Source organism: Meriones unguiculatus, chromosome 6, assembly GCF_030254825.1.
Source record: "Meriones unguiculatus strain TT.TT164.6M chromosome 6, Bangor_MerUng_6.1, whole genome shotgun sequence".
Lineage (NCBI taxonomy): Eukaryota > Metazoa > Chordata > Mammalia > Rodentia > Muridae > Meriones > Meriones unguiculatus.
In genome coordinates, this window is record NC_083354.1 from 22,969,813 (window position 1) to 22,995,959 (window position 26,147).

At 50.8% G+C, this 26,147-nt stretch overlaps 2 protein-coding genes and 1 long non-coding RNA gene across 5 annotated transcripts; 2 read left to right on the forward strand and 1 right to left on the reverse strand.

Annotated features, from left to right (window-relative positions):
- Positions 1 to 1,382: 1,382 nt before the first annotated feature.
- Slc51b (SLC51 subunit beta) lies at positions 1,383 to 9,429 on the forward strand. The gene is made up of 4 exons (XM_021626435.2): positions 1,383 to 1,681; positions 6,828 to 6,948; positions 7,975 to 8,065; positions 8,989 to 9,429. Exons 2-4 carry the CDS (start codon positions 6,858 to 6,860, stop codon positions 9,191 to 9,193), a joined length of 387 nt encoding a protein of 128 aa, XP_021482110.1. The 5' UTR covers positions 1,383 to 1,681; positions 6,828 to 6,857; the 3' UTR covers positions 9,194 to 9,429.
- On the reverse strand, positions 9,363 to 22,881 carry Rasl12 (RAS like family 12). 2 transcript variants are annotated; one of them, XM_021626434.2, is made up of 5 exons: positions 22,694 to 22,881; positions 20,414 to 20,470; positions 14,214 to 14,287; positions 13,373 to 13,563; positions 9,363 to 11,274 (listed from the first exon to the last, which is right to left on the reverse strand). In XM_021626434.2, the coding sequence occupies exons 1-5, from the start codon at positions 22,794 to 22,796 to the stop codon at positions 10,899 to 10,901; spliced, it is 801 nt and encodes a 266-aa protein (XP_021482109.1). In that variant the 5' UTR covers positions 22,797 to 22,881; the 3' UTR covers positions 9,363 to 10,898. The 2 variants fall into 2 exon arrangements, with proteins under 2 accessions (XP_021482109.1, XP_060240861.1); XM_060384878.1 differs by lacking the exon at positions 20,414 to 20,470.
- On the forward strand, positions 22,877 to 24,501 carry LOC132654606 (uncharacterized). Of its 2 annotated transcripts, none has more exons than XR_009592246.1 (3): positions 22,877 to 23,134; positions 23,530 to 23,683; positions 24,271 to 24,501. It is a non-coding gene; the product is annotated as an uncharacterized LOC132654606 (long non-coding RNA). The 2 variants fall into 2 exon arrangements; XR_009592245.1 differs by having other exon boundaries at positions 22,877 to 23,157; positions 24,271 to 24,500.
- Positions 24,502 to 26,147: the final 1,646 nt, after the last annotated feature.

Sequence of the window (26,147 nt, forward strand, 5' to 3'; positions counted from 1 at the left end):
TAGGGACGTTCACCCGTCCTGCTCTGGGTGGAGGAGCGTGGGCTTGGGTTTCCTTTCTTTTGGCCTGGCTTCCTGGTGACTTTGGGCACCTAGAGTGATGACTCTACATGGAGAGAAGTAGGTATGGAGGCCGAGAAGGAAATGGTTAAGGATCTTTGAGCCTTGCTACCAGCCACCCCTGAGGTCAGCTCCACCCTGCCTTTCCTAGTAATAGGAGCCAATAAATTCCTTGTTTGTATGTGTTGACTTCCCCTTTCTCAGAGCTCTGGTCAGCCAGCAACCTTCCTTTCTGAAACACACCCCGAATCTTCCCTCTTTTCTCAAGTCTCCATGACCCCAGCCTGGAGGGTAGAAGCCACCCAGCATCTCCACACTCTTCTGCTTCCTGTCATCCCCTGTCCACTCAGCAGGACAAGCTGTCTTAGATCAAGGCCAGCGGGATCAGATCTCGTTACTCCTCTGCCTGAAATGTCCACGTGATGCTCTGACTTGACTTTTCACCATTTCTTTCTGTTTCTCAAACTCCTTAAGTTCCTGGTCTCTGTGTCCTTCAATCCACTGTCTTGGGGATCTGCATGGTTGGCTCGTCATTCAGTTCTTTAATGCAGTGATGGAACTGTGGCTCCTCAGACCCTATCTCTTTATTGTTATTTTTAATTTCTATATTTAGTGTGTGTGTGTGTGTGTGTGTGTGTGTGCATGTATGTGTGTGCAGACACATGCATGTCATGGCACTTCCGTATGGGTGAGAGGATGGCCTGCAGGACTTGGTTCTCACCTTCCACCGTGTAGGTCTTGGCGATGGGACTCAGGTACCTTTACCCTCTGAGTCATTTCACTAGCTCATATTCTTGTCCATCTCCCTGGAGTTTGCTCTGCGCTGGCGGCATCTCTCCCTGTCTTGTCCGTGCTCTATCCACAGAGCAGGTAACCAGCAGTCATTGAATGAATGCGTTACAGAATGCAGGGTGTGGCCACCAACGCAGTTCCGAGATCTACCCAGTGGCTCTCTTCCTCTAGACAGTACTGCCACCCACACGCTTGAGATCTCGGACTTGCCACTCACCCACAGTCGGCCTATTTCCACAAGTTTGCACAGGCAGCTGCCAGAACTGACTGGGCCTGGCCTGATTGTTTTTTTGGGGGGAGGGGGGTGAACACCTCACTCCTGGTCCTGCCTCCTCCTCTGTGGATCCCTGATCACACACTCTCCCAAGCCCCAGCTTCCGAGGCTGACTTTTATGTTCCTTTCAGTTCATATGATGACCTTCCTTCTGAGAAAGCACTGGCTATAAAAGGAGCCTTCGCTCCTTCCTCCTTGGTTAACGATTGATAATAATTAAGAGACAGCGAGGGAACTGGAGTGGGAACTCCACAATGACAGATCATACCTGCCTCCTGGCACTTTCAGATTGTGAGTCAAGCAGGGTCAGTTTGTCCCTGGAGGTCATGCAGTCAAGAGGTCATTCACCCTCAAGTGGCAGCAAAGGTTCCAGGCCTGGGCGTGTGCAAAAGGCAGAGCTACCGATGGGCCCCTGCTGCCGTGAGCTCTGTAGGTGGATTGCCTAGCTGCAACGGTGCGTTCTTGGAGAAAGTTCTCAGGAGAAAGAAGAGGGAAACACAGAAAGTAGGGCCGTACCACCCCGCCGGAGCCGGAGGCCCCAGGAATCCCGGATCTAGAGTGAGTGCCCTCAGTCTGCTGTGGGGATGGGAGGGCAGCTCAGGGTCTGGGGCAGGGATCACCCCAGTGGTTAAGCTCTGTTTAAAATAAAGGGGTCCGATAGAAAGGCCAAAGAGACCAAGACATCTGAATGCAGTGTGATGTCCACTAAGTGACATCCAAAGAAAGCATGGAGTTTAATTTAATAACGACATTAAAGAATGATAGGATGTGCCAGGTACCGGAAGAGCAACTGAGCTTTGTTATTCCTGGGAATATGATTTTTACTTTCTAATGAATCAGTGTCTGTGTATGAGCGTTTTGCACCATGCGTGTCTGTGCACCATGCGTGTGCAGTGTCCTCAGACGCCAGATGCCAGGGTCGGATCCCTGGAACGGAGTTACAGATGGGTGTGAGCTGTTGGGTAGGTGCTAGAAATGGAGCCCAGTCCCTCTGCAAGAGCAGCCAGTGCTCTTAACTGCTGGGTTATCTCTCTGGCTCCAGATTTTCACTTTTTTTTCTTTAATGGAGCATGTTGCTCGGATGACGGCAGACTCTGGAGAAGCTGTAGCTGCTGCAGCTATGTGAACACACGGCTGTCACTCTCCGCTCTCTTCCCCCGCGCACCCACACAAACACACACTTGGCAGGTTCTGAAACTTTAGTTGTGCTGTCAACTACGGTAGAAAAAGGGCCTTGGCTTGCTATGCGGAGGTGACAGTGTACAGAGAGTGACGGCCACAGAGGCTTACACACGTTGCACTTAACCCCTCCCTCCTAGACGGGAGGAACAGACCACATTCACTATCACAGCCTTCGTGCAGGGAGGTGAGTACATGAGCTAGCGGACACCTTTTAAATGCTGACGGATGTGACCGGGGTCGGGGCTTGACAGAAAGTCTCCTCTGCTGAGTTCTCAGGAAGGGCAGGCTCGGGCTGGTAGCCATCTCACCACTTCCTGGGATTTCTTTTTGATTTTGTTTGTTTGTTTTTCCAGACAGGGTTTCTCTGTGTAGACTTGGCTGTCATTGACGCGCTTTGTAGTCCAGGCTGGCCTCAAACTCACAGAGATCTATCTGCCTCTCTGAGGGCTGGGATGACAGGTGTGCGCCACTTCTTCTGATCTTTTTTAAAAGATATTTATTTATAGATATGAGCATTCTATTTGCATGTACACCTGCATGACAGAAAAAAGCATCAGATCTCACTATAGATGGTTGTGAGCCACCATGTGGGTGCTGGGAATTGAACTCAGGACCTCTGGAAGAGCAGACTGTGCTCTTAACTGCTGAGCCATCTCTCCAGCCCCTTCTCTTGATCTTTATTACAATATTATTATTATACACATTTAGAATACATATTCCATTTAGATACGTATTTTTTTTCCTTCTCTCTTCTTTCTCCTCCCTCTCTCTGACACATTCCTGTTCTCCCTCTCATCCCCATTTTCCTCTCCGTCTCCGTCCCTTGCTCCCTCTTGCTCCATCTCTGCCCCTAACCCTGTCCCTCTCCTGGGAATTTGGCCCAGGAACTCACGAACGCTAGGCCAGCACTCAACCACTGAGCTACAGCCCGAGAAAACATGTAACTCCACACACATAGTTCCGTGAGTTAAATATCTCAAATCAGAATTGCTGTTTCAAAAAGTACAATATGCCTTGCATTGAAACATGTATGTAAGTGTACAGGATATACAAACGTGAAAAATGTACGGGTCGATGGAGAGACAATGGCTCAGTGGTTAAGAGCACAGGCTGCCAGAGGACCAGGGGTTTGACTCCCAGCCCTGTGTGGTGGCTCACAACTGCCTGTAATCCAATTCCAGGGGATCTAATACTGTCCCCTGGCCTCTATGGGGACCAGGAATGCATGTACACAGACATACATGCAGTCAAAAATATATACACTAATATACATAAAATAAATAAAACTGAAAAAAATGTAGGTGTTACAGGTCAGTGGTGGTAGAGTGATTAATTGCCTAACATGTGTACAGCCCGTGGCTTGATCTCCAGCAAAACACACACACACACACACACACACACACACACACACAGGGGGGGGGCGGGGGAGTGAAATTACACCCATTGCCTTCATAAATGAGTGGCATAGTCAAAAGAAGTAAGCACAGAAGTTTTCAAGGTCAGTGTCTGGGCTCTGTCACAGTCCTCAGGGGACAGTGTCTGCTCCCCAGACTCCCCAATCTTCTCTACCTGTGGGACAGGGAGCAGGGCTAACCTGGCATTTTAACCCAGGCGCTGCGGCTGGCAGACTGCCTCGTTCTTCTCAGGTGGCATTCTGCACAGCCTCCTGGAGGAAACCGCAGATCCCATTGGTTAGCCATTCTCTTTGTCTTTTCTATTACACCCCTCAAATCAAGGAAGTTGAGTGTGGGTATCTGAGTCCTCAAATGTCTTTAAGGTCTTCATGTTTTGTAAGATTTATTTTATTTTTAATTATTTGTATGTGTGCCTGTGTGTATGTGCATATGTGTGCAGGTACTTCTAAAGACCAGGAGGGGGAGCTGGATCCTCTGGAACTACAGTACTGGGATTCTGGGCCACCTCCACATAGGTGCTGGGAATTGAACTCAGTTTCTTCACAGCACTGGTTCTTAACCTTCCCAGTGCTGCCACCCTTTAATACAGTTCCTCATGGTGAGATGGCCCCCAACTATAAAATCATTTGCCTCTACTGTATGACTGTAATTTTGCTGCTGTTATGAATTCCAGCCTAAATGCCCAATATACAAAATAGCTGATATGTGACACCAAGGGGTCGCAGCCCACAGGTTGAGAAACTTCTGCCTTATACGCTCAGTACTTGCTTTTAACCCTTGAACTACCTGTCCAGCCCCCCAAAGGTCTTTCCTTTTCCCCACAATTCACACTTGCTTAGACACATGAGTGAATATTCACATCTAAGGACAGGTAACTCTTATATTTGTGTCAAAATGTTTTCTTCCAGTCTGTTGATTTTTTTTTCAAGAGGCTTTGGTTCTTTTGTTGCCCTTTGGCTGTCTGCCATTCAGTTGTGTAAGAAAGCTCCTGGCTGTCTCGGCAGAGGGGTAGACGCCTGCACTTGAGACCACGCCATCTCTTTGCCCTTGGTGGCTCTCATGAGGGCTCAGGACTCGCCTTCATGACGGTTCTCTTCCACACCTCCTGTTTTATGTCTTCAGGTGCTTATTTTTAATTTTCTCTGATTTCTGTTTGACCTTTCTTCCTCCCTCAGAGGCAACGATCCTTGTGTGTTTAGCGTGCCCCTTAACAGTTGTTCTAGTAAAATGTGTGGTTTTGTGCATATGTTGTTTTTTTTTTTTTTCAGTTTTGGTAAGTGGTCGAGCTTGTTCACCTTGAAGGCAGTTAAAGCTTTTACTACATTTATTTGGGGTGTGGGTATGTCCATGCCATGGCATACATGGAGAGATCAAAGGACAGCTTGTGAGAATTGGCTCTCTTCCACCATGAGGGGCCTGGGACTAGAACTCAGTTTAGCTGTCAGGCTTCATAGCAAGCACCTTTGCCAGCTGAGCCAGTTCACCCACCCAGAGTTAGAATTTTCATCGCATGTGTTTCGTAGTCTTGGTTACCAGGATGCTCAGCTTGGAACCCACAGGCCACACGCTGCCAAGAACAGCTATGAACGGGGTCTTACACCAAACTGTAAACTTATTTAAAATGTGAGGTTTTCACATTTTTGATTATAAGTTCTTGTAGATGACAAGAACCGGCAAAGCAGTCAGGAGGACCAGAGGCTGCCCACGGCCTGGACTGCCCAGGCCAATAGCCTCCAGCCCCAGGTTGTTACTGAGCACCTGCAATGTGGTTAGCGGGCTTCAAGATAAGCATTCTACAAGCATGAAGTTCACACCCATTTCAAAGATCCAGTATTAAAAAGCGGAAAACACTTCAATAACTTTACACCAGTCACGCTGAACCAATACTCTCAGTGTACTTACTGCCTTCGATGAAATATGCTGTCATAATTAACCTCACTGTAACAAACAAACAAAAAGCTGGGCGTGGTGGTGCACGCCTTTAATCCCCACACTCAGGAGGCAGAGGCAGGAGGATCTCTGCATTTGAGGCCAGCCTGGTCTACAAAGCGAGTTCCAGGACAGCCAAGAGTACACAGAGAAACCTTGTCTCCAAAAAGCGGAAGCAAAACCAAAAACAAAATTGACCTCACTGTTTCTTTAAATATGGGTCCAGAAAATCTTGGGTGACGTAGTAAGGCAGTGTACCAGAACAGTCACACATGTGCACATCCATACACTGCCTTACCACGTGAACATGCGTACATGTGTGACTGTTCTGAAACACCTGAGATTCTGTTGGTTAGAGCTCACCTACTTTATCTCCCAGGGACAGACTCAAGCTAAGGGACCGTCTCAGGGTGTGTGGTTTATGCTCTTCTCTTGCCAACAACAGAAACTAGTTCTGGTCATTTCCCCACCCCATTCCACGCCACTTAGCCCCCAAGGAAAAAGAAGAAACAGTTCTCTGAGTAGCGAGTAAAGGGTAGCGGTTACCAACGCCGTCTAGTGCTCGGCGCCTCTCCACAGCGTCACCCCACAACCGCCCATCCGGGGCTCTTCCAGCTTCCTGCCCAGCTGCGGGCAGCAGGTGTGCCAGACCCCAGAGGGAGAGCAGGATAGGCCAGGCTTTGTCGTGTGGAGAGACACCAGCCTGTGATTGGCTACCTCGGGGGGAGGGGGAGTTGAGTGGTGTAATTAGGTTAAAGTGGGTAGGGGCAGCAGGACTGGCAGACGCAAGGGAGTCCGCTGCAAGGGAGCCCTCAGCCCGCCAGTGGCTCAGCCTCACACTGGCCTAACGCTCCTTCCCTGCACGCTATGAACTTTCATCCTACCTGCCTACCAATCGTTAACTGTGACAGGGTGTCTCCATGTAGCTCCTGCTGGCCTGGACCCCTCCATGATACCCAGGCCTCGAACTAGCCCAGCGATCCTCCTGTCTCAGTCTCTTGACCATCATCACGGTGTTTACTCCCACAGTCGGCTTTGGCTCATGCTCGTTCAGCCCTAAAACTGTGGGCTCCGAGGCTGCCTGTTTGGGCAAGGAGGAAAGGTAGACCAGCGGCTCAGAGGCCAGAACCTGGGAGGCCAGGCAGGCGGCTGGGGCCTCAGGACCTGTCTGTTCGCAGGCCAGGAACATCTCAACCAGGAGCAGGGACATGGACCAGAGCGCGGAGGAGGCTGCAGCGAGCCCTGAGGTGTCCCAGGAACTGCTGGAAGAAATGGTCTGGGTTTTTCGTGTAGAAGATGGTAGGTGATGGTGGGTGAAGCAGTTAGACACAGTCCCCTCCTATCCCCCGAGTGGCATGTTTTTTCAAAAGGGAGTGAGACTGGACCTTATCAGAAGGGTAGAGCTGAGCCTGCTCACTCCCCTTTTCTCGGGGTATTGGCCGTTCACTCGGCTGTCAATCACCTGTCAATCACCTCTGCTATTTATTAAGTTGTACTGGGTGGCAGGCACTGCCCCAGCTGGCACTGGGGTTACAGCGGTGGACAAACACGAGTCTGCCCACACAGTGTCCACTCCCGTAGAGCATATACAGCTAAAAGTGTAACATGTTCCTGGTACGCAGGGCAAAAGAAGCAGGCTGGGCCTGGTGGCACAAGCCCTCAACGTCAGCTACTCAAGAGGCTCGGCCACAAGGATCACAAGTTCAAGGCCTGCCTGAGCCACACAGTGATCTCAAGTCCAGTCTGGACAACTTAGCGAAACCCTATCTCAAAATCTAAAAAGGTTTTGGCGCTCCGTGGTGGAGTACCTGCCATGTGAGGATTCCTAACTTAACCTCAACATGGTGGTGGGGGCACGGGGGCGGCTTCCAGCTAGAGGGGAAGTAAAAGCCGTGAGCCCAAAGCCTGCCTCACTGCAGCCATTTGCCACCTTTACCTGCTCCCCGGGGTGGCAGTCCCTGCGTCCTGTTAGCCTGTCACCACTCCTCCCCTCCCCTTCTCTCCTCTTTCCCTTCTTTTCCTAAAGGCAGTAAACTTGAAGACTGAAGTTCAAGGTGGCCCACCTCCTCCTTGCCACTCACACCCCTTTACCCAGCTATTATCCAAACACGGCGCTGCCTCCCCCCCCCCCAGGATCAGGGCTGGTCCAGAGCAGAGACCCTGTCTCCACCCCATCCACCTGCCCCCACCCCAGCACAGTCTTGATGGGCGTCTCCATAGCAAGGGACCAATGGTGCTCTGGGATGGGTGGGCCTGAGTGGCCTGGCCTCTGCCTGAGTGGCCTAGCCTCTGCTTGAGGATCTGTCTCTCTGTTTCCCTCCTCAGCGGCTCCCTGGAATTATTCCATGCTGGTTCTGGCGGTCCTGGTGGTGGTGATAAGTATGGTCCTCCTGAGGAGGAGCATCCTGTCAAACAGGTGAGACGTTGGTCTGGAGCAGGTCTCCAGAGGGAGGAGAGGGCCTTCCTTCCTGGACGGCAATCTAAGAAGATGTCGCTTCGTGAAATCAGCTCTTCACCTTTCAGTGGCAGCCATCAGGGACCAAAGCTAGCAAACAAACAACCCAGCAGCTGCCCCCTTCCCCTGTTACCATCCCCTCGTCTGGCCGGCAAGTTGGAATGACTCAGAAGGGTGTCACCCTTTAAGAGGTCCTGGCCCCTCTTACCCTGTCAGAAAGCATTCCTCTCAGCAAACTCAGCTGAGAGGCAGGAGGGTTGTCCATAGTAACAGCAGGTACAGGCCTGCTTCTCTGTGGGCCAGGCCCGTTATGTGGTACTCAGTTCCTTTTACCGTGGCCAGGGAGTCCTGGAGCTCCTTGAGTGAACCGGCTTGAATGAAGGAGAGATTTTCAGGAATTACTGGAAAGGCTATCAGGTTGAGGGAGGAGGCAGTGGAGACCACATGTAGGTGGGTCTTATGTGCGTGACCAGGGGTGTGGGTAAACAAGTTTGAGGTAGATGGAGAGATGGAAGCTTAGTTAGGGGTTTCAGGCAGCATCTCAGGGCTAGAGCACGGCAGCAGATGAGGACATATGCTAAGTATGATGACGGGGTCAGGAGAGCATGGTTTGGTGAAAAGTCCCAGGACTCAGAATGGGTAGACTTAGATGTACAAGGCAGGGCTGTGCTTCTTTGCCATCCTATCCTATTCCTCATCTCTAAGAAGAAGGGCTGGCAGTCAGAGCTTAGGTCCCCGGGGGCTTGCAGTGAGATGACAGGTATGCGAGTGGGAGCCTTTCAGAGCCATTGTCACTGCTGCACAGCGGAACTCCCGGGAGCTAACCTCTGGGTCCCGACCCAGCCACTCAGCATCCCCATCAACACTATTTCCTCTCCCCCCAGAAATCGAAAGAAGCAGCCACAGGACAAAGAAGCACCAGAAGACCCGCACCTACACGGTTCCGGAACGAAAGAAAACAGCAGCCTGAGCAACCTAAGAGAGACGCTTATCTCAGGGACTCCAGACGCAGCCCCCGGGGAAGCTGGGTTGAACGAGAAAGACATACCACTGGTCTTTCTACCGGACCCACAGGAAACCGAGAGCTAGGAGGCGTCGAGAGAGCATGCTATCCCAGCCAGACACGTGACTGTGATCTGAGCTCAGCTTCGGGGCCTCAAACTCCTCAGGTTAGACAGCACACACACACACCCCCCCCGCACACACACACAAGCAGCCTAACTTATTTTTAGCAGACACAATAAACTACAATCAGATGAAAATTTGTTATTTTAAAAAATCTTTTATTAAAATGCTTCTCCAGGTGGGCAGTTGGAATTGCATAATTGGTTCAAACAATGGTGGTCTGCTAAGCACACACAAGCGGCTTGCATCAAAAGTACAAAGTTCAGCCACGTGAGGTGAAAGCCTTTAATCCCAGCACTCGGAAGGCTGAGGCAGGTGGATCTCTGTGAGTTCAACTCCAGCCTGGTTTGCCTTGCAAGTTCCAGGACAGCCAGCGCTACATAATAGAGAAACCATGTCTCAAAATGCAACCAACCAAACAAAAAAAGATAAAGTTCAGAGTTGGCCTGTTGGTGAGGACACAGGGCCAGCTTCTACAGCTAAAAAACAGAGCTGAAAACTGGGTTAGAGATATTCTCAGTCCAAGCTCCTGGGGCTGCTGGCTGGGAGCTGAAGGAGCTGGCTTCCCAGGCTCAGGTGCCCGGCCCAGCCCTTCTAATACCTCCTCCTAGGCCTACTCACCCAGAGTTTGTGGTTAAAAGAAAGAAACAGCTTGTAGCTCCTGCCTGTAGTAGCCTTCTCACATCTGAGTCTTGATAAAACACCAAATAGCTTATGTACAAGTCTGCCTTATCAGCCCCAAATGCTTTGGGATCTATCTTGCCAAACTGGGCTTTGAACAATCCCAACCAAACCAAATTGCACCTACTTAACGGTGGGCAGGCCAGCAGTGCCCACCAGAGAGTGCCAGGCCCTGCCAGGGAGGGCTCCCCGAGGACCATCACTGGGTAGAATGACTTTCTGCAGCCTTGGTCACTAAGCTCAGGAAGAGTGATCCTGGGTGGGGTTTACTAATAAAGTGGCCACAAGAGTCTCCCAAATTCTGCTGGAAAAAAAAAAATGCTGGAGACTCCCTAGCCCGGACAACCCCCAGCCCCTCTCTGCGCCCGCCCTTCACTGAGGGCCAAGTAATCAAACACTCTTGTCCAGATTCCTTTGTCCTATCGAAACTTTCACATAAGAACTTTTTAAACTACATTTTTCTTGGAGAAACTGTAGGGTTTGTAGTCCAGGATTTTGGGAGGCACCAGCTTTGGGCCTCTGACCAGCTAGCTGCCCTACCTCATCCTACCATCAGGTGACAGTTGGACCTCAGGGCCAGCCATCCTGTAGCCTGTTCCAAGCCTTCACATAGATAAAGCTTCTTTGAACAGGGCCTGCAGCTGGCCTGGCATGGCTGGCGCAGGCAAGAGTCATGATGCAGGATGGGCACAGCAATTCCTTTCTACTTGCAGCTCACTCCGGGTCTCCTGTCTGTAACAGGGACAGCTTCCTTCCAGGGTGGTGACTGCAGAGGTTACCATGGAGGACGAGGCCTGCAGGGACTCAGAACAGAATCCCTCAATGGTCCTCTTTCTCACACTGTGAGCATGTAGGGACCCTGCTTGGTGCTGGAGGTGGAGTCTGCGATCTGCCACAGGGCAAGGGCCACTGGTTCATGAGAGGACAAACTGGCCCTCCTGTGAAGCCCCAAGCATTGGCCGAGCCCAAGGTTCCTGTAGAATGGCCCTCAGAAGATCTTGAAGCCCTTCAGTAGGGTCAAGGTGGGTGCCTTCCGCTTGCTCTGGGCACGGGATGATTTCACAGTGACCAACTTGGCCTGGGCCACAGTGGGCATCTCCTTTAGGCTGATAGTGGAGAGAGTGTTAAAAGTACAGCTGGCCAGCCCATGCCGAGCTGTGAGCGGGGTCTGGTGGGACAGCGCTTTCTCTTCAGGGATAAACAGCGGTCGGGACAGGGGGCTCTTCTCCAGCTCCCGTCGTACCTCTCGCACCGCCTCATGGAAGACGTGCTGCACATGCTCAAAGTCCAGGCAGGCAGAGACCTCAAAAAACAGGCATCCGAACCTGCCTGCCAAAGCCGCTCCCTCAGCCTTGGTGACCTGCCTGGGGAAGAAAGGGGTGAGGCAGTCAGGAGAGTATCATTCCAAATCAGGCAGGGAGGAGCCCATACCCATCACCCCACCCAGTGGTCCAGGCCCATCTTCACCCTCGGAATCTGTTTACTCATCAGTGAGACAGGATAATGGTACCTGCATCCATTTGGGGCTGTTAGGACTGCTTAAGACAATTTGCATGAAGTACTTAAGCATAGTACCTGGCACAGACTTAGCCCTCGATTGCCAAAGCTGGAATTTAAGAATGAAAGTGAGGAAAAGAGAAAAGCTGAGTCAAATTATCCCATGCTAGACCCTGCCTCTGACAAGAGGAAGAAGGCCATTGCTCTCCTCCTCAGGACTGGCCATCCTCAGCCCCAGCTTGAGAGATTAATTCTAGTAAAGAGCAGTTGCTTGCACCCCTCAGATCACTTGGGAAGCTCATGACTGGCATACTCTTGGGACTGGGACTCCTCGGGTCTTGAGGTCAAGGTTATACCCATTGAATGCTGGTCATTACCATGCATTGATAAGCTGCCCCAGCAAACATTCCTTAGGATCATAGCACAGCCCAAGATGGGAGCAGACGCCTAGGTTAGAAGTAGTGGGGAGGGCTAGAGAGGAGGCTCAGAGGTTAAGAGCACTGACTGATCTTCCAGAGGTCACGAGTTCAATTCCCAGCAACCTCATGGTGGCTCACAACCATCTACAATGTAATCTAATGCCTTCTTCTGGCATGTAGGCAAAGCAGTGTATATATAATAGATCTTTAAAAAATAATTAATAAAAATAAAAATGAAAAAAGAAGTAGTGGGGAGAAGTTTCTGGGCAAGGCGGATTTGGCAGGGGCAAGGGGACAGAAGACCAAGTGTGCCACCAAACCCTGTTCTGTCAGTGCACTCAGCAGGGTAAATCATCACGGGAACAGGGTGTTTCAACAAAGCCCTGGATTCCTGGCCACTCGCTCGCAGACCATTTCTCAGCAGCCTCTTTAGTAAACACTGGGGTCAAAGCAATATTCTGTATCACCCTTCTCCCATGCCCGCCATGCACATCCGCCATGCACATTTACACCAGTCACAGTCTAGTCTTCTCTCTTCCAAGGTCTGAGATATTGCAAAGACCACCTTCAGCGACTGACCCAGTGTACAGCTTCCCTTATTCCCCAGGACGCAATTTTTCTTGGGCTGAAGGCTGGACCACCCATGGAGAAGGCCCCATACCAGCATGGTTACTTCTCGGGAAACCACAACTCTCTTCTCCCCTTGCCTGGGTGACCTAGTCTGAGAAAAATCCCAACATCGGTCCCTGGGCCTCTGGGGTCTGAGACGGCAGGAACAAGTGGAGGACAGAAAGGGACAGGTGGAAGGTGCTGCACCTAGCAGGTGTGCTGGCCACATGGGACAATGTCCACACTGGAGAGTTTCATTGGGAGTGCTCCAGGGTAGGCCTCGGTGTCAAGGGCCTTAGCGCCAGGAGGCTGACTTGGATGTATGGAGAGGACGGAGGTAGAAACCGCAGGGAGTGGCAGGGCCTGTAGTCAGCTGAAGAGAGCACGCCCCACCTTAAAGCATTCCAGTTCTAAGTCATTTAAAACATTGTGCCAGCCAAGCACAATACGGCTGCAGCGCTGTGTGGGGATCTGCCCTCTGGCCCAGTCGGTGACCTCTGGCTCAGATCCAAGCCTTTCTAAGAGAGGCTTGCTTCAGCAGCCAACTGTGGCCACAGCCTGGGCTGCTGTGCCTGGGTGAGGCGAGGGCTGGTTGGGCCACGGTAGACACCAGATCCAAGGAGCAGATTAGACCCTCTCCTTGGGCCTGGACTCCCATGGGCTGCTGGGAGGGTGACACAGTCACAGACAAGGCTGAAGTAAGAGACCACTGAGACACCCGAAGGGAAGGGGTGTCTTCTTTTTGCCTTTTGGGGGCCCAGCCCATGTCTTAAGTGGCCCCGGTGTCTCTCCCTTCCTGTCATTGGCTGCCTAGCAGGCAGACGCTGGTGCAGTCCCCCAGCGTAGACCCTTGACCCGAAGTTGAGGGCACTTGGGCTTGGCAGCAGTAATCCCCAGGGATGTCGTGCCGCATCCGGCTGCAGATGCCTGCGCTCACCTGTACTGGGCCATGTCCAGCTTGTTGCCCAGCAGCAGGGCAGGGTAGCCACGCTGAGTCTCCTTGGCATGCAAGGCCAGAAGCTCCAGGTAGCTGCTGCTGCCCTCGAAACTCTGGCGACTGTCAACGCTGTACACCACCAGGAAGGCATGGGCCCAGTTCAGGTAGCGTTCACAGTTCCTGGGGGTGTCCTGGAGAGGAGAGGAGCCTAGCTCAGAGGCAGAAGAACTTGGGGGCAAGGCCTTCACCTGGGCTGCCCTCTCCACCTCCCGAGTCTCTACATTGTTCCCCAGCAGATCCCTTCTCAAAGGAGCACTTCAGTGGCGATTTGGCTTGGTGTGAAAGGAGACATTGTCTCATGAACTCCCTCCCACCACCCAGCCAGAGACTTGGAGACCTTGGCCATTTGGGCACTGAGTCAGATCCTGGCATGGCTCTCCAAGGACCTGCTGTCCCTGGGCCCTGCTGGCTTCAGGTCAGGTCCATCCTGCCCCTTTGGCCTCTGAGACTTGACTCCCACAGTGGGTAGAGGGGATATGGAGAGAGATGTTGGGGAGTCTCGGGGTGACAGGCTCTCAGTAGGAGTGTTGTATAAAAGGGCATGCACCTGAATGCTGGGAAAGCCTTGCAGCTTAGGGTATCTGGGCCGGTGTAAGCAATCACCCTTCTCATTCAGCAAACGAAAGATTCAGGCCCAGAAAAGTCAGCCCCATTCAGGGACATACAGCACACTGGAGCCTAAAGAGATCCATACCCAACTTGCGAGGTCTGGGCTTGGGGCTGGGGGCTGCACTGCCTGTCTGCCCTCTCTGGGGGACTGAGGGAGTGGGGGTAATGTTACCTGGTCTGCAGTGTCCATGACCCTCAGGTGGACAGGCTGGTGGTCCACAGTCTCCTCAGAGCTATAGGTGTCCTCTGCAACACAGATGGTCAACCAGGTCAGAGGCCTGGCAGGCCACTCAATAAAGGACAAGGTCAATGTCCCTGCTTCCTTCTGTGCTGGACTCCAGCGTAGCCTTGACTGTGCCTTGGGAGCTGCTACCAGGCCATGGCCTTCTTCGTTTGTCAGGCTTGAAGCATCAGAGGCCACTATATACCACGCCCAGGAAACAGGTAGTTTCTGGATCCACGTACAAAGTCTGTGGCGTGGAGTGTGTGGCCCAGCAACTGAGGCCTGGTGCTTCCTCCAAGAACCCCAATTTTCTCCACTGTCTTTTCCACCCACCATAGTGCCTGGCCCATAGGGAATCTCCAAAGATGACTTCTTCCCTCAGGAGGGGACAAGGGAAAAGAGCAGCTTAGGATGTGATGGAGAAGGGGCAGCCAGACCTCATTCAGACATTCTAAGGTTTTATAAGCCATCCTTATCAAATAGACAAGGTGATGTAGAATCCAAGCTAACTTCAGGGAAACGGGAGAGACTCAGTGGGGAGGAGTGATTGCTACAGAAGCATGAAGACCTGAGTTCAAGTCCCCAGCACCCACATAAAAAACCAGTCACAGCTTTTTATAAAATCCCAGCCCATGAGGGTCGCTGGGGATTGTGGTCAGTTTATGCCTGGGCTCATGGAGACCCTGTCTTCAAGGACTAAAGTAGAAAGTGACAGATCAAGATGCTTGATGCCTCTTCTGACCTCTGTATGCATACAGATATGTAAACTTACACACACACACCACATACACTGCATCCCTCCCCCAAAGCCAACTTCAGCTACATTTCAGCTACCTGATTTAGTCACATTGCTTCAACTCTCAGTGGTACTTTCTCATTTTAAAGTGGAAACAGTATGATAACTTGAGCTAACAGTTTTCTTTCTTCTTTTTTTTTTTTTCCTTTCTTTCTTTTTTCTTTGAGACAGGGTTTCACTGGATAGCCCTGGCTTCCTTGGAACTTGCTCTGTAGACCAGGCTGGCCTCAGACTCGGAGATCTGCCCGCCTCTGCCTCCTAAGCGCTGGAATTAAAGGCGTGCACCACCTCTTTTCCAGGCAGAGCTAATAGTTTTCAAGCCTTCACTCCGCTTGGCTTGGCCCTGAGGGAGCATATTTAACAGCCCTGTCTTCTAGGACTGTGGGAAGACTGCGTAGGCCTCCAGTTGGGGCCTGGCCCATAATAAATATCTAGAAATGGTGTAACAGGACAGGTCCACATTCCCAGGTAATTTTTTTCTCCTTTTGTTTTTATTTATTTGCATGAGTATGTGGTATATGTATGAGTGCATGTTCACGTGTGGAGGTCAGAGTTTGACGTCCAGTGTCTTCTCCAGCTCTTTCCACTATTATTATTATCATTATTATTATTTGGTTTTCGAGACAGGGTTTCTCTGTGTAGCCTTGACTGTCCTGGACTCTCATAGTATACCAAGCTGGCCTCAAACTCACAGAGCTCCATCTGCCTCTGCCTCCCTGAGCGCTGGGATTAAAAGAGTGCCCCCGCCATGCCCCGCTCACTTTAGTATTTTTTTTAAAGAGATTTTACATGTGTTTTTATTTACATGTATGTGTGTATCTCTGTGTGTGCGTGCGCCCATGTGCCTATGTGCCATATGTGTGCCGGTGCCCAAGAGGCCAGAAGAGAACACTGAATTCCCCGGAACTAGAGTCATAAGCGGTTGTGAGCATCCATATGGGTGCTGGAAGCAGGACTTGGGTCCTCCGAAAGAACAGCAAGCATTCTCAATCACCGAGTTGCCTCACCAGCTCCCCCCGCCTCCACTTTTTGAGCCATGGTCTTTCACCAGTTCTGACTGGCTGACTGACCCTTGTGCTCTGGAGATCCACCTGCCTCTGCTCCCCCAGATGCCAACAAACCGGAAACATGGAAACATGGGTGCTGAGGGTCCGATCAGGCCCGCATGCTTGCACGGCCGGTGCTTTCCTGGCCGGGTTATACCCGTAGCCCTCACACCCGCTTATTTTATAGAGAAATGGTTTTAAACTGTAATAGAAGTTACAAGCTTACACAGCTCCGACGTGCTCTTTACCCTTCTTCCCTCAGTGTTAACACCTCATATAACCCGCAGCACAATCGCCAAACCAGGAAATTGATGTTGGTTCTGTTCTGTGAACTAACTTGCTGACCTTATTTGGATTTCACCAGTTTTTTTTTTTTTTTTCCTTTTCTTTTTTTAGTTCTTATGACTTTAAACCCAAGAAATCAGAATGTCGTCAGGCACACGGAAACCATCCCTGGCATGCTGACAGTTGCCTCTCTCACTCCCTACCTTCTCTGTGCTGCTGGTACATGTATGTGAGAACACTGAGTCCCCACCTTTCCCTGGGTGCCCCCCCACCCCCGCAAGCATAACTGAGGTGTTCTCTGCCTCCCTGGCAGTGGCCACTGTGAGAACAGCACCCCTAGCCCTGGCTGAATGTAGTCACACTTCTCTCTGCTGGCAGCCAAGCGGCCTGGACACATGCCAGGTCCACTAGCATTCAACGTGAGTCACAGACAGTTCCTCGTCCCCAGCCTGCTTTGGGGACTTGGATAAATAGCTGCTCTTATCCAAAGAAGAAGAAGGAAAAAAAAAAAAAGAATGGAAAATATGCCCCAAATGTTTAACTATATTTGGCTCAAGAAGAGCTGTCGCCGGATGCCTACATTGTGTTCATACTTTTTACTTTTCTACCAAAGTTGCCTTTTAGGCACTCAGTCCGAGCAGGCAAAGTCTTGACCAACCTAGTGACAAGCATTACTCTAACCTGAGTCTCCCTGGAACTCCCTTTACCCAAGAGCCTGCCAGATCCTCTGCTAGCTCCACTGTAGAAAGATGACAAGGTTGTTTTGGGAGGCTGATGAGGCAGGAGGATTGCAAGGTCAAGCCCTGCCTGGGTCACAGAATGAGTTCAAGGCAAGCCTTGACAATGTAGTGAGATCCTTAAAATGGTGGGTGGGGAGGGGCTGGGGTAAACCTCAGTGGTGGAATGCTTGCCTAGCGTGAATGATAAACATGTGGGTTCATTTACTTCTCGGTAGTGGGGGCAGGGGATGAACTTGAACTTGGGCTTTCCGGGCTGCCTCCCCACTGTGACCCTCTTACTCCCTAACTAATGAGGAATCTCCTGGTCCTCCAACTGTGTTTGACCTGAATTTCTATTCAGTAGGAATTCTAGCACAGATATGCAAGTTGGATGAAGCCTCAGGTCATCGGGTGACTGGGCTCAGGAGCTAGAATGGCAGCTTCTTCCCCAGGCATCGCTGTGTAGAGCTTGCCTTGCCACTGGGTACTTTCATGTCCTTCAAATAATATTATGAAAGGCACCAAAGAGGTCCTATAAGATTGTACATCAGGCAGCACCTCAGACATGACGAATGTCCATGTTCTTGAGGGGACAGGATGAAGGCAAATGAGGTAAGAAGCTTACATCGTCCCTGGGAGAAGCCAGGCAAGAACATTCCCTGGAGGCCCTGCCCCACCCAGGGCAGAGCACTGGCAGAGACCTGTCCGTAGTCTCCAGCGCCTAGCAGCTCTGGCCATAGCCCACAGCAAGACACGACACCAACACAGACAACACATTCCCATTTTCCATATGGGAAAACTGAGGCTCAGAATGCCCAGCGTCTCACATACCTCCCCTTCTGGACCCATAAACCATAGTTCACAGGAAGTGGATGGACCTTCTCTTTCCTTTGAACCTGGGGAGTGATGTTATGATAGTCACTGCATCATCTCTGCCTCAGTCTCTTTTTTAGAAAATGGAGATAAGGGCTAGAGACATGGCTAGTGGTTAAGAGTACTGGCTGTTCTTCCAAAGGTCCTGAGTTCAATTCCCAGCAACCACTTGGTGGCTCATAACCATCTATAATAAGATCTGGTGCCCTCTTCTGGCCTGCTGGCACACATGCAGGCAGAATATTAGATAAATAAATACTATATAAATGATAAATAAGTCTTTTAAAAATAAAGAAAATGGAGATGATTATATATATATAAATCATATATATATTTATGATAATATTTATATAATTTATATATATTTCAAGACAGAGTCCTTCTATATAGCCTTGGCTGTCCTGGAACTCACTCTGTAGACGAGGCTGGCCTCTAACTCACAGAGATCCACCTGCTTCTGCCTCCCAAGTGCTGAAATTAAAGGCATGAGCCACCACCACCTGGCTGATAATAATTGTTTGAAACAGAATCCAAAACCAATTCAACCCCACAGGCCAGACCATCTAAACTGCAGCTACTCCCCACACATCAGGCTGAGATGCAGATGGTGTTCCGCCTCGAAGGCCCCAGCGTGTGCTCAGGCTCCCGGGAGCCCCTAGGAAAGGCCAAAGAGCTGTTTTAGCCACTCGTGCCTGAGGCACCCCCTCCCGTTGCATGCCCAGACTCTCCTCCATAGGAGAGGCTTGGGCCTCACAGTCTGGCCTGCCAGGGTGTCTGAACTAGGAGCAGCTACCTTCTAGCTAATAGGCTCTCAGGAGAACTCAAGGCCAAAGACTGAGGTGCCGTCTCGTCCACCTCAGACAGTCTGACCACATGTTCTAATATCAGATCAGAATTCCGAAAGTGCTCAGTCAGGAAGCACAAACCACCACCATACTGGAATTGTCTGGTGGAATCCTATGGTATGGATGGAGAGCAAGGAAGAAGAGATGCCCAGAAAAATAAATAAATACAGGGGCTGGCGGTACAGCTCAGCTGCTGGAGCATTTGCCTAGCGTGCACAAAGCCCTAGGTTTGAGCCTCAGCCCAGAATAAACCAGGCACGGTGGCATACACCTATAATCCTAGCACTTCAGAGGTGGATGCAGAAGGATTTCTGATCGTGATTTCTTGGCCACACTGACCGCTTAAAGGCCAGCTTGGGCTACGTGATAACCAGTCTCAGAATAAATAAATACAGTAGCCGTAGCCCTGAGCGCTCTCTTCCTCCTCTGTGTTCCAAGCCGGATGAACTTCTAGCCTGTTGCGGGCAGTGCTGCAGAGCGGGGTCTTATCTTGTGACTCAGAGTCCTGTGCCTCTCGGGGCTCCACCAACACTTTATTTGATTTTAACGAAAGGGGAAACAACTCAACATCGTTTTCAAAGAGCTAAGCTCATTTGGACAGTTTATAAATAAAAATGTTATAAACATGGGCTAGAAGTGACTTCGATGCTAAAAAGATTCTAACTTTGCTTGTCTTGGGCGTTAGGGTCCCGTGTGAGAGTTTATTTTAGGGGATGACCCCTCTGTTAAAAATAAGTTTCACAACACAGATCTGGCGCATGGGAGGGACCCCCAGCAGCATGCATGGGAAGCCATTTGAGGAGGAAAAGTGAATGTGCTCCGAGACTCTACTGCTGCCAAGCACTGGCCTGACAGGCGTTAGGCCTTTAATCCTCACAGCAGTTCTCTGGTACTGCTGCGTCTGTGCTCCTTTGGCAGAGAAGGAAAGAGTAGCCCTGAAAGGTTAAGTAACTGTCTCAAAGTTACCCAGCCAGTAAATGTCAGAGCCAGCATTCAAACACAGCCCCCACAGCTAAGCTTAGCAGGGGCTTCGGTGGTTGAGAACGCCTGCTGCTCTTGCAGAGGACCCAGGTTCCGTTCCCAGCACCCGAGTGGTGGTTCACAATCAGCTGTCACAGGAAATCAAATGCCTCCTTCTGGGCTCTGTGAGCACCAGGCACACATAGGAGGATGCACAGATGTATATGCAGGCTAAACACTCATATACATAAAATAAAATAACCTTAAAAATCTAAAACAGAACAAATGTTTCCTGGTTCAAAGAATGTCCGGCACCAATAGAGAATCCCTTAAATGGCAGAGCTGGCTGTCCTGGGGAGAACGCTGCGTGAACATTTTGAATAACTGTGCCTATTTGGTTGTGGACATTCTGCTATTTAAGAAAAAAAAAAACAACAAAACATTCTTCTAACGTCGCATGTTTTAGGCAGGCAGTCTCAGTTCCTTGAGCCGGACCACCCTGCCCCCGCCCCTGCTCCTGCCCCCTGCTGTCTGCTGCGTACTGAATCATGTGCGCAGTGATTCTTCTGTACCTATCCAGGTGGGGCCCAGGTGGCAGGTGGCCCAGAGAGGAGGGGCTTCTTACCCAAATTGGGGTCATATTCGCTGATAAACCTCTTGGTGAGAAACTTCACAGTCAGGGCTGCAAGAAGAAAGAGGTAGGCTCAGGCTCCTGCTGGGTCTGGAGCTAGCCCCCAAGCCACTGTCCCTCTCACTTTAAGGAGGCCTAGTTGATTTCTCTGATCGCTGACTGACAGCAAGCATGGCTCTCCAAGGGCCCCCGGCTGCAAAGCAGGCGAATTGGCTCAGAAAGCGCAGAAATGGGGTGCCAAGCCCCACTAACTGCATGCACCCTGGGCTTATTTTCTAAAAATTGCTATGAGCAAGAAAGGCAGCAAGAGGCGTGTCAAAGAGGTGTCTGAGAACACCCAAATCTGGGAACAAGACCCTACATCTAGTTATCCTGACATCCGGTGAGACCTCAACTAGATGGACATGTCTTCCACCAAGAACAGGCCACACTGATTCTTTTTTTCAGCATGTGGCATTTATTCTAGCTTTGGCTACAGGCCAGAGACAGTAAGCTGGTGGTTCTCAAGCTCTGGGTCTCGACCACTTTGGAAGTCAAACAACTCTTTCACAGGGGTCACCTAAGACCATCAGAAAACACAGATATTTATATTACAATCCATAGCAGTAGTAAAATTGCAGTAATGAGGTAGTAACAAAAACAATTTTATGGTTGGGGGGTCACCACAACGTGAGGAACTGGATTAAAGTGTGGGAGCGTTGGGAAGGTGGAGAACCACTGCAGTAAGTGAAGAGCGGACTGCCTACTGCTGGGAAGCTCTGACACCCACCCCAGGCCCCAAGGGCATGAGTTATCCAGGCAAGGTCCAGGACGGATTGTGTCCCAAGCAAACACACTCTAGTCTGAATTCTCTACACCTTGGGCTTTGGTTCTCCGTGTTATTTCCACACTCCTCTGGGGTAGCTCTTGAGAATGTAAGACCTGAAAAAGTAGTTATTTCTCCTCTGTAGAGTGCACTAACAGGATTGCTTCTGTTCAGAACTCAGCCACATAAAGGCAAGGGTCAGCCAAATATATTATGCTGGACGCTGGATAGGATTAAAAATAAACATAGGATTCTTTTGAAGGATTCCCAACACTGCCAATGTGCAAACTACTAGCCTGGGATTCTTATTTTAAACCTTCTGGTGCAGAGGATATAGTCTAGTTGGTAGAGTGCCTGCCTACCACGTGTGAAGCCCTGGGTTCCATCCCCAGCATTACAGAAACCAGGAAGAGTGGTGCATTATTTACAAGAAGGTGGAGGCAGGAGAATCAGGAATGCAAGGTCACCCTCTTCTTCATAGCAAGTTCCAGGCCAGCCTGGGCTTCATGAGAATGAATCAAAAATAAAGAAGTATTCCTTCATCCAGGTGGTCGCTAGCTGACCTATGCTCTTGACTAAGTCACTGGAAACGGGCTGGTTTTCAAAGGAAAACCATGCTCTGGGTCCCCCTCTGAGTCAGGGCTGCTGGCTTTCCCAGGGGATCTCAGAGAACCAGGAGAAGGAAAGCCACAGCTCACAGGCCACCCATCTTCAGCTGTCTGTCTTTGGCCCTTGAGTGTCAGATAGCAGGGCAAACATTCCTTTGGGGGTCTCTGTGGTGGCCTTTAGAAGTGATGAAGGTTCAGGGTTGAGTGACATTATCTCAGTGGTAGCCCAAGACACAGATTCCCCAAGGACAAGTCCTGGCACCTAGGACCATAGTCTTGTGTTTCCAGAAAGTCAAGACGGGTCTGGCTTGAAACAAATACATTTGATTAAAAAAAAAAAAGTCTGTTTCAGAGTTCCACGGGTTGGCAGCGGGGGAGTGGCCAACCCTGAAAAATTCTAATCTCCCTGACTTCTACCAAGTCTCTTGGAGGAGGTAGTGAAGGGGTGGACAGCCCAAATCGAGGAGTAGCAAGGATGCCACTTAATTCAAAGGGGACCCAGGGCCGGAGACCAGTGTCAACAGGTCTCTCTAGTGTCAGTTGACAACACTTGGCTGCTGGTCCCATGGATGGAGATGAGTGGAGGACCTGAGAGAAACACAAAGAGAGACAGTTTTGTGGAGGGACAGCAGGAACCACGGGCGGGAGAACAGAGGCAGAGGAAGAGCCAGGCAAGCCGCTGAAGATAGACGTGAGCGATGGAGAAGCTGAGAACAAAGTGGCGAGGTGAGTGGGAGCTCGGCAACAGAGAAACTGAGGCAAAGAGCAAAGTCACAGGGACTCACCCAGCCACGGGGGAAGCAAGCTCCTGGAAGCTGCCGCGTGAAGCTGCCCCCATCCTCGGCGCCCCGCGCCACTCACCAGACTTGCCCGCTCCGCGGCGCCCCAGGATGGCCAGGTTGACTTCGAGGGGCGCGCTGTGCGGCCCACTGCCGGCTCGGGGCTTGCCGAACACAGACGACATGGCGAAGCTGCAGATGGCCACGCTGGTCTCCCGCCGACGGGCTGCGAGCTGCGCGCCCTCACTCACCCTCGGACTGACCCATCGGTGTCCGCCCGCTGTGGGAGGGGCGTGGCCTGGGCGTGGCCTGCGCGCTCCAGACACCTTTTAACCGCGGCTGAGCCCTGCCTAGCGCACCCTGCAGCCAGGATCACTCTCTGACTCCCGGCTGGTCTCTGTACCACTTTTGCTTTAGACCACAGACAGCTCAGCCTCAGCACTCTACTTCCGTGTTTTGCGTGGGCGACTCCACGTAGCATCACTGCAGAACTCTTCCTGGGACAGAGGATTTGGGCCCCTTGGTAAGACTTCATGGCCCAGTCAGGTGTGGTATTTTATGCCTCTAATCCCAACACCTGGGAAGCTGAGGGAGGGCTCCGGTGCATTGGAGGCCAGCCTGGGCTACGTAGTGAATTCCAGGATAGCCTGAGTTACATTCGAGACCGGCTCAAAAGCAAACAGTAAACGGTTCACCCATGCTCCTGTAACTAATCCTAATTTAACTCATTGGGTCGCCAAGAAATTAATTTAAAAGGCATGACAATTGAAAGGGGGCTAATTGGGAAGAGGGAGGCGATAAGTGTGTGGTAGGGGCACGAGAGGGGGTATGGGGCAGTGAAATGATGGAAGTACGGTATACGCCTGTGTGAAAATGTCACAACCAAACTCATTATTATGCTTAATTGATGAATGCCAGTAAACCTAGAGCAACCAGTTCATATGGGTTTGGCTTCTGGAAGTCGAATCCATCCCGGATCACTTTTGCTTCCTGATGAGAGTAAAGAGTTGACTGTGTCTGTGCCGAGCGCCCTCCCCAGCTCTGGAGCAGCGGAGCGGTTCTGAGCTTGGTGGTGAGCTTGATGAAGTGGGGGTCATCCCCGGGGTCTCGGGGTAGATCTGGTCATGCTGGAGATAAGACACAAGAACCTATCTGTTTAGGTGACTTTGGGCAAATCATCCACTTCTTTGGGTTCTGGTGTCCCCATCTATAAATATTAATGGGCAAATAAATACAAAATGTTCCGGTGTGATTTTGGCAGCCCTGAGTGCATTCTAGAACCCTGAAGGGCTTGTATGCTGGAAAACAGTCACGGGGGCATGGAGGAGGGCTTACTAGCTTCATCCCAGTTCTGCCCCAAATGATGTGCTGATCCCCATTCACTCTGGGAACCCACCGGAGAAGGCTGCTCAGGCATGGTTAGTTTAAACCAATAGAAAGTCTTTATTAGCTGCCAGCAACTGTACCGGGTGTTTGGAATCCCAGCGTAGCCCTGGACCTTTCTCAGGGTGAAGCTTTTAAGCACAAAATGATATCTTTGGATGACAAACCTCAGAAAGAAGTTAGCCAGAATCAGAACTACAGAAGCAAAAAGAAATTTGGAGACTTTTCCAGAACCATGGACTTAGATGGATTAAGTCTTTGTTTTTCTTTTGGCAGGTGGTGCTGTCTACGTGCTGAGTCTTATGTCCTGAGTGGCATTTCCATCATGCATCAGTTGTGTTAGGGGCCTATTAAGTTTGGGGGCCCTGTTACACCCACCAGAAAAAAACAAACAAACAAACAAACAAACAACCATGGAAACCTGGCCAGCTGGCAGCGGATCCAGAGTATAAGCAAGATGGCAGAACCCCTCCTTTTAAAAAAAAAATAGTTTATTTATTTTATGTGCATTGGTGGTTTGTCTGAATGTATGTCTGTGTGAGGGTGTCAGATCTTGGAGTTACAGACAGTTGTGAGCTGTCATGTGGGTGCTGGGACTTGAACATGGGTCCTTTTGAAGAACACTGAGTTCTCTTAACTGCTGAGCTGTTTCTCCAGCCTGGTGGTATTCCTCCTATCCAAAAAGAAAAAATATTTTTTTCTGGACAGAATATGAATTTGGAGTTGGTCTAGCTGTTGAGGGGAATCACAGTAAACTAGCCGATATAAGGAATGTGAGGTTCCAGAGAGATTTGTTTATACCTTCAGCCCAGAATTGCTTGAAGAACTAATGGATAAAAGGGCTTTCCTCTGATTGTAGGAGTTGAGAAAGTTAAGAGCCAAGTTGTAGCTACATCCCTGGGCTGGCTACAGTCCTGTGCAGTCATTTCAGACAGGGTCCCGGGGGAGAAGGCTTGTCTCACTGAAGGAGTGCTGGAGAGTGACCCAGCTCTCCTTGTCTGGCCCCCTCAATCAAGGCACTTATAGAGGACTTCAGACACCCAAAATGTGGAGGCTGCGCCGCTGGGTCCAGCAGCGGATGAACGCGAGTCAGTTCATGCAGTGTTTTCTCCAAGGACACAGTTATGTCTCCTCCATCAGGCAAAGTTCTAGGACAGAAACTGGATTTCCCTCAGCTCACTGGGGATTCCAACAGGTTGGGACCCAGGATTCCCTTGAATAGACCCTGCTAGAGAGATGGCTCCGCAATTAAGAACACCTATTGCTCTTGCAGAAGGTCTAGTTTCGGTACCCGTTACCCACCTGGTGGATCACAACCATTTTTTTAAAAAGCTTTGTTGGTTTATTTATTACATAGACAATGTTCCATCTGCATGTACAGCTGCACACCAGGGGAGGGCACCAGATCTCATTACAGATGGTTATGAACCACCAAGTGGTGGCTGGGACTTGAACACAGGACCATCTGGAAGAACAGCCAGTGCTCTTAACCTCTGAGCCATCTCTCCAGCCTCACAGCCATCCTTAACACCAGCCCTAAAGAATCTGACACCTTCTTCTGACCTCTGCAGGCACCAGGCACTCACTTGGTGCACATACATACATGCAGGCGAAACACACATACATGTAAAAATTAAATAAGTAAATATTTTAAAAGTTTGTGGTTTGCTTGAGCCAGGCTCAAGCCAGGCTGTAACCCCAGCACTGGGGGGAAGGGAGAGAGAGAGAGGGACTCTGTTCAGTGCTGAGCGTGTGGCTGCAGATGTGAATAAGGCCTGGGACTGTGCCCCTCCAGGGCTCAGAGCCTGATTGCCTGCCTGCCTGCCTTTCCTCCCCACCCCCATGTCTCTCAGTGTGGGGAGTGCAGAGTGGAGAGGGGGTTTGCTAGAGTTCGGGCAGGGGTCGGGCAGGGCCTGGGAACTCTGTGAGCTGCCCACAGCCAAGACAGTTCCTTGTCCTCTCCATATCCCAGAGGGCCACTCAGGATCTGGGAGGAGGAAAGTCCCACACAGCAGCAGCTGGGGCCCTGAGGGTGGGGCGAAAGGGCAGAGCCTCGGCTCAGAATCAGAACCATGATCTTACCTTATGCGGACCCCTCCCCATCATCAGGCTGTGGAAGGCAGGAACAGGGTGTGTGCATATGCCCCCGCCCA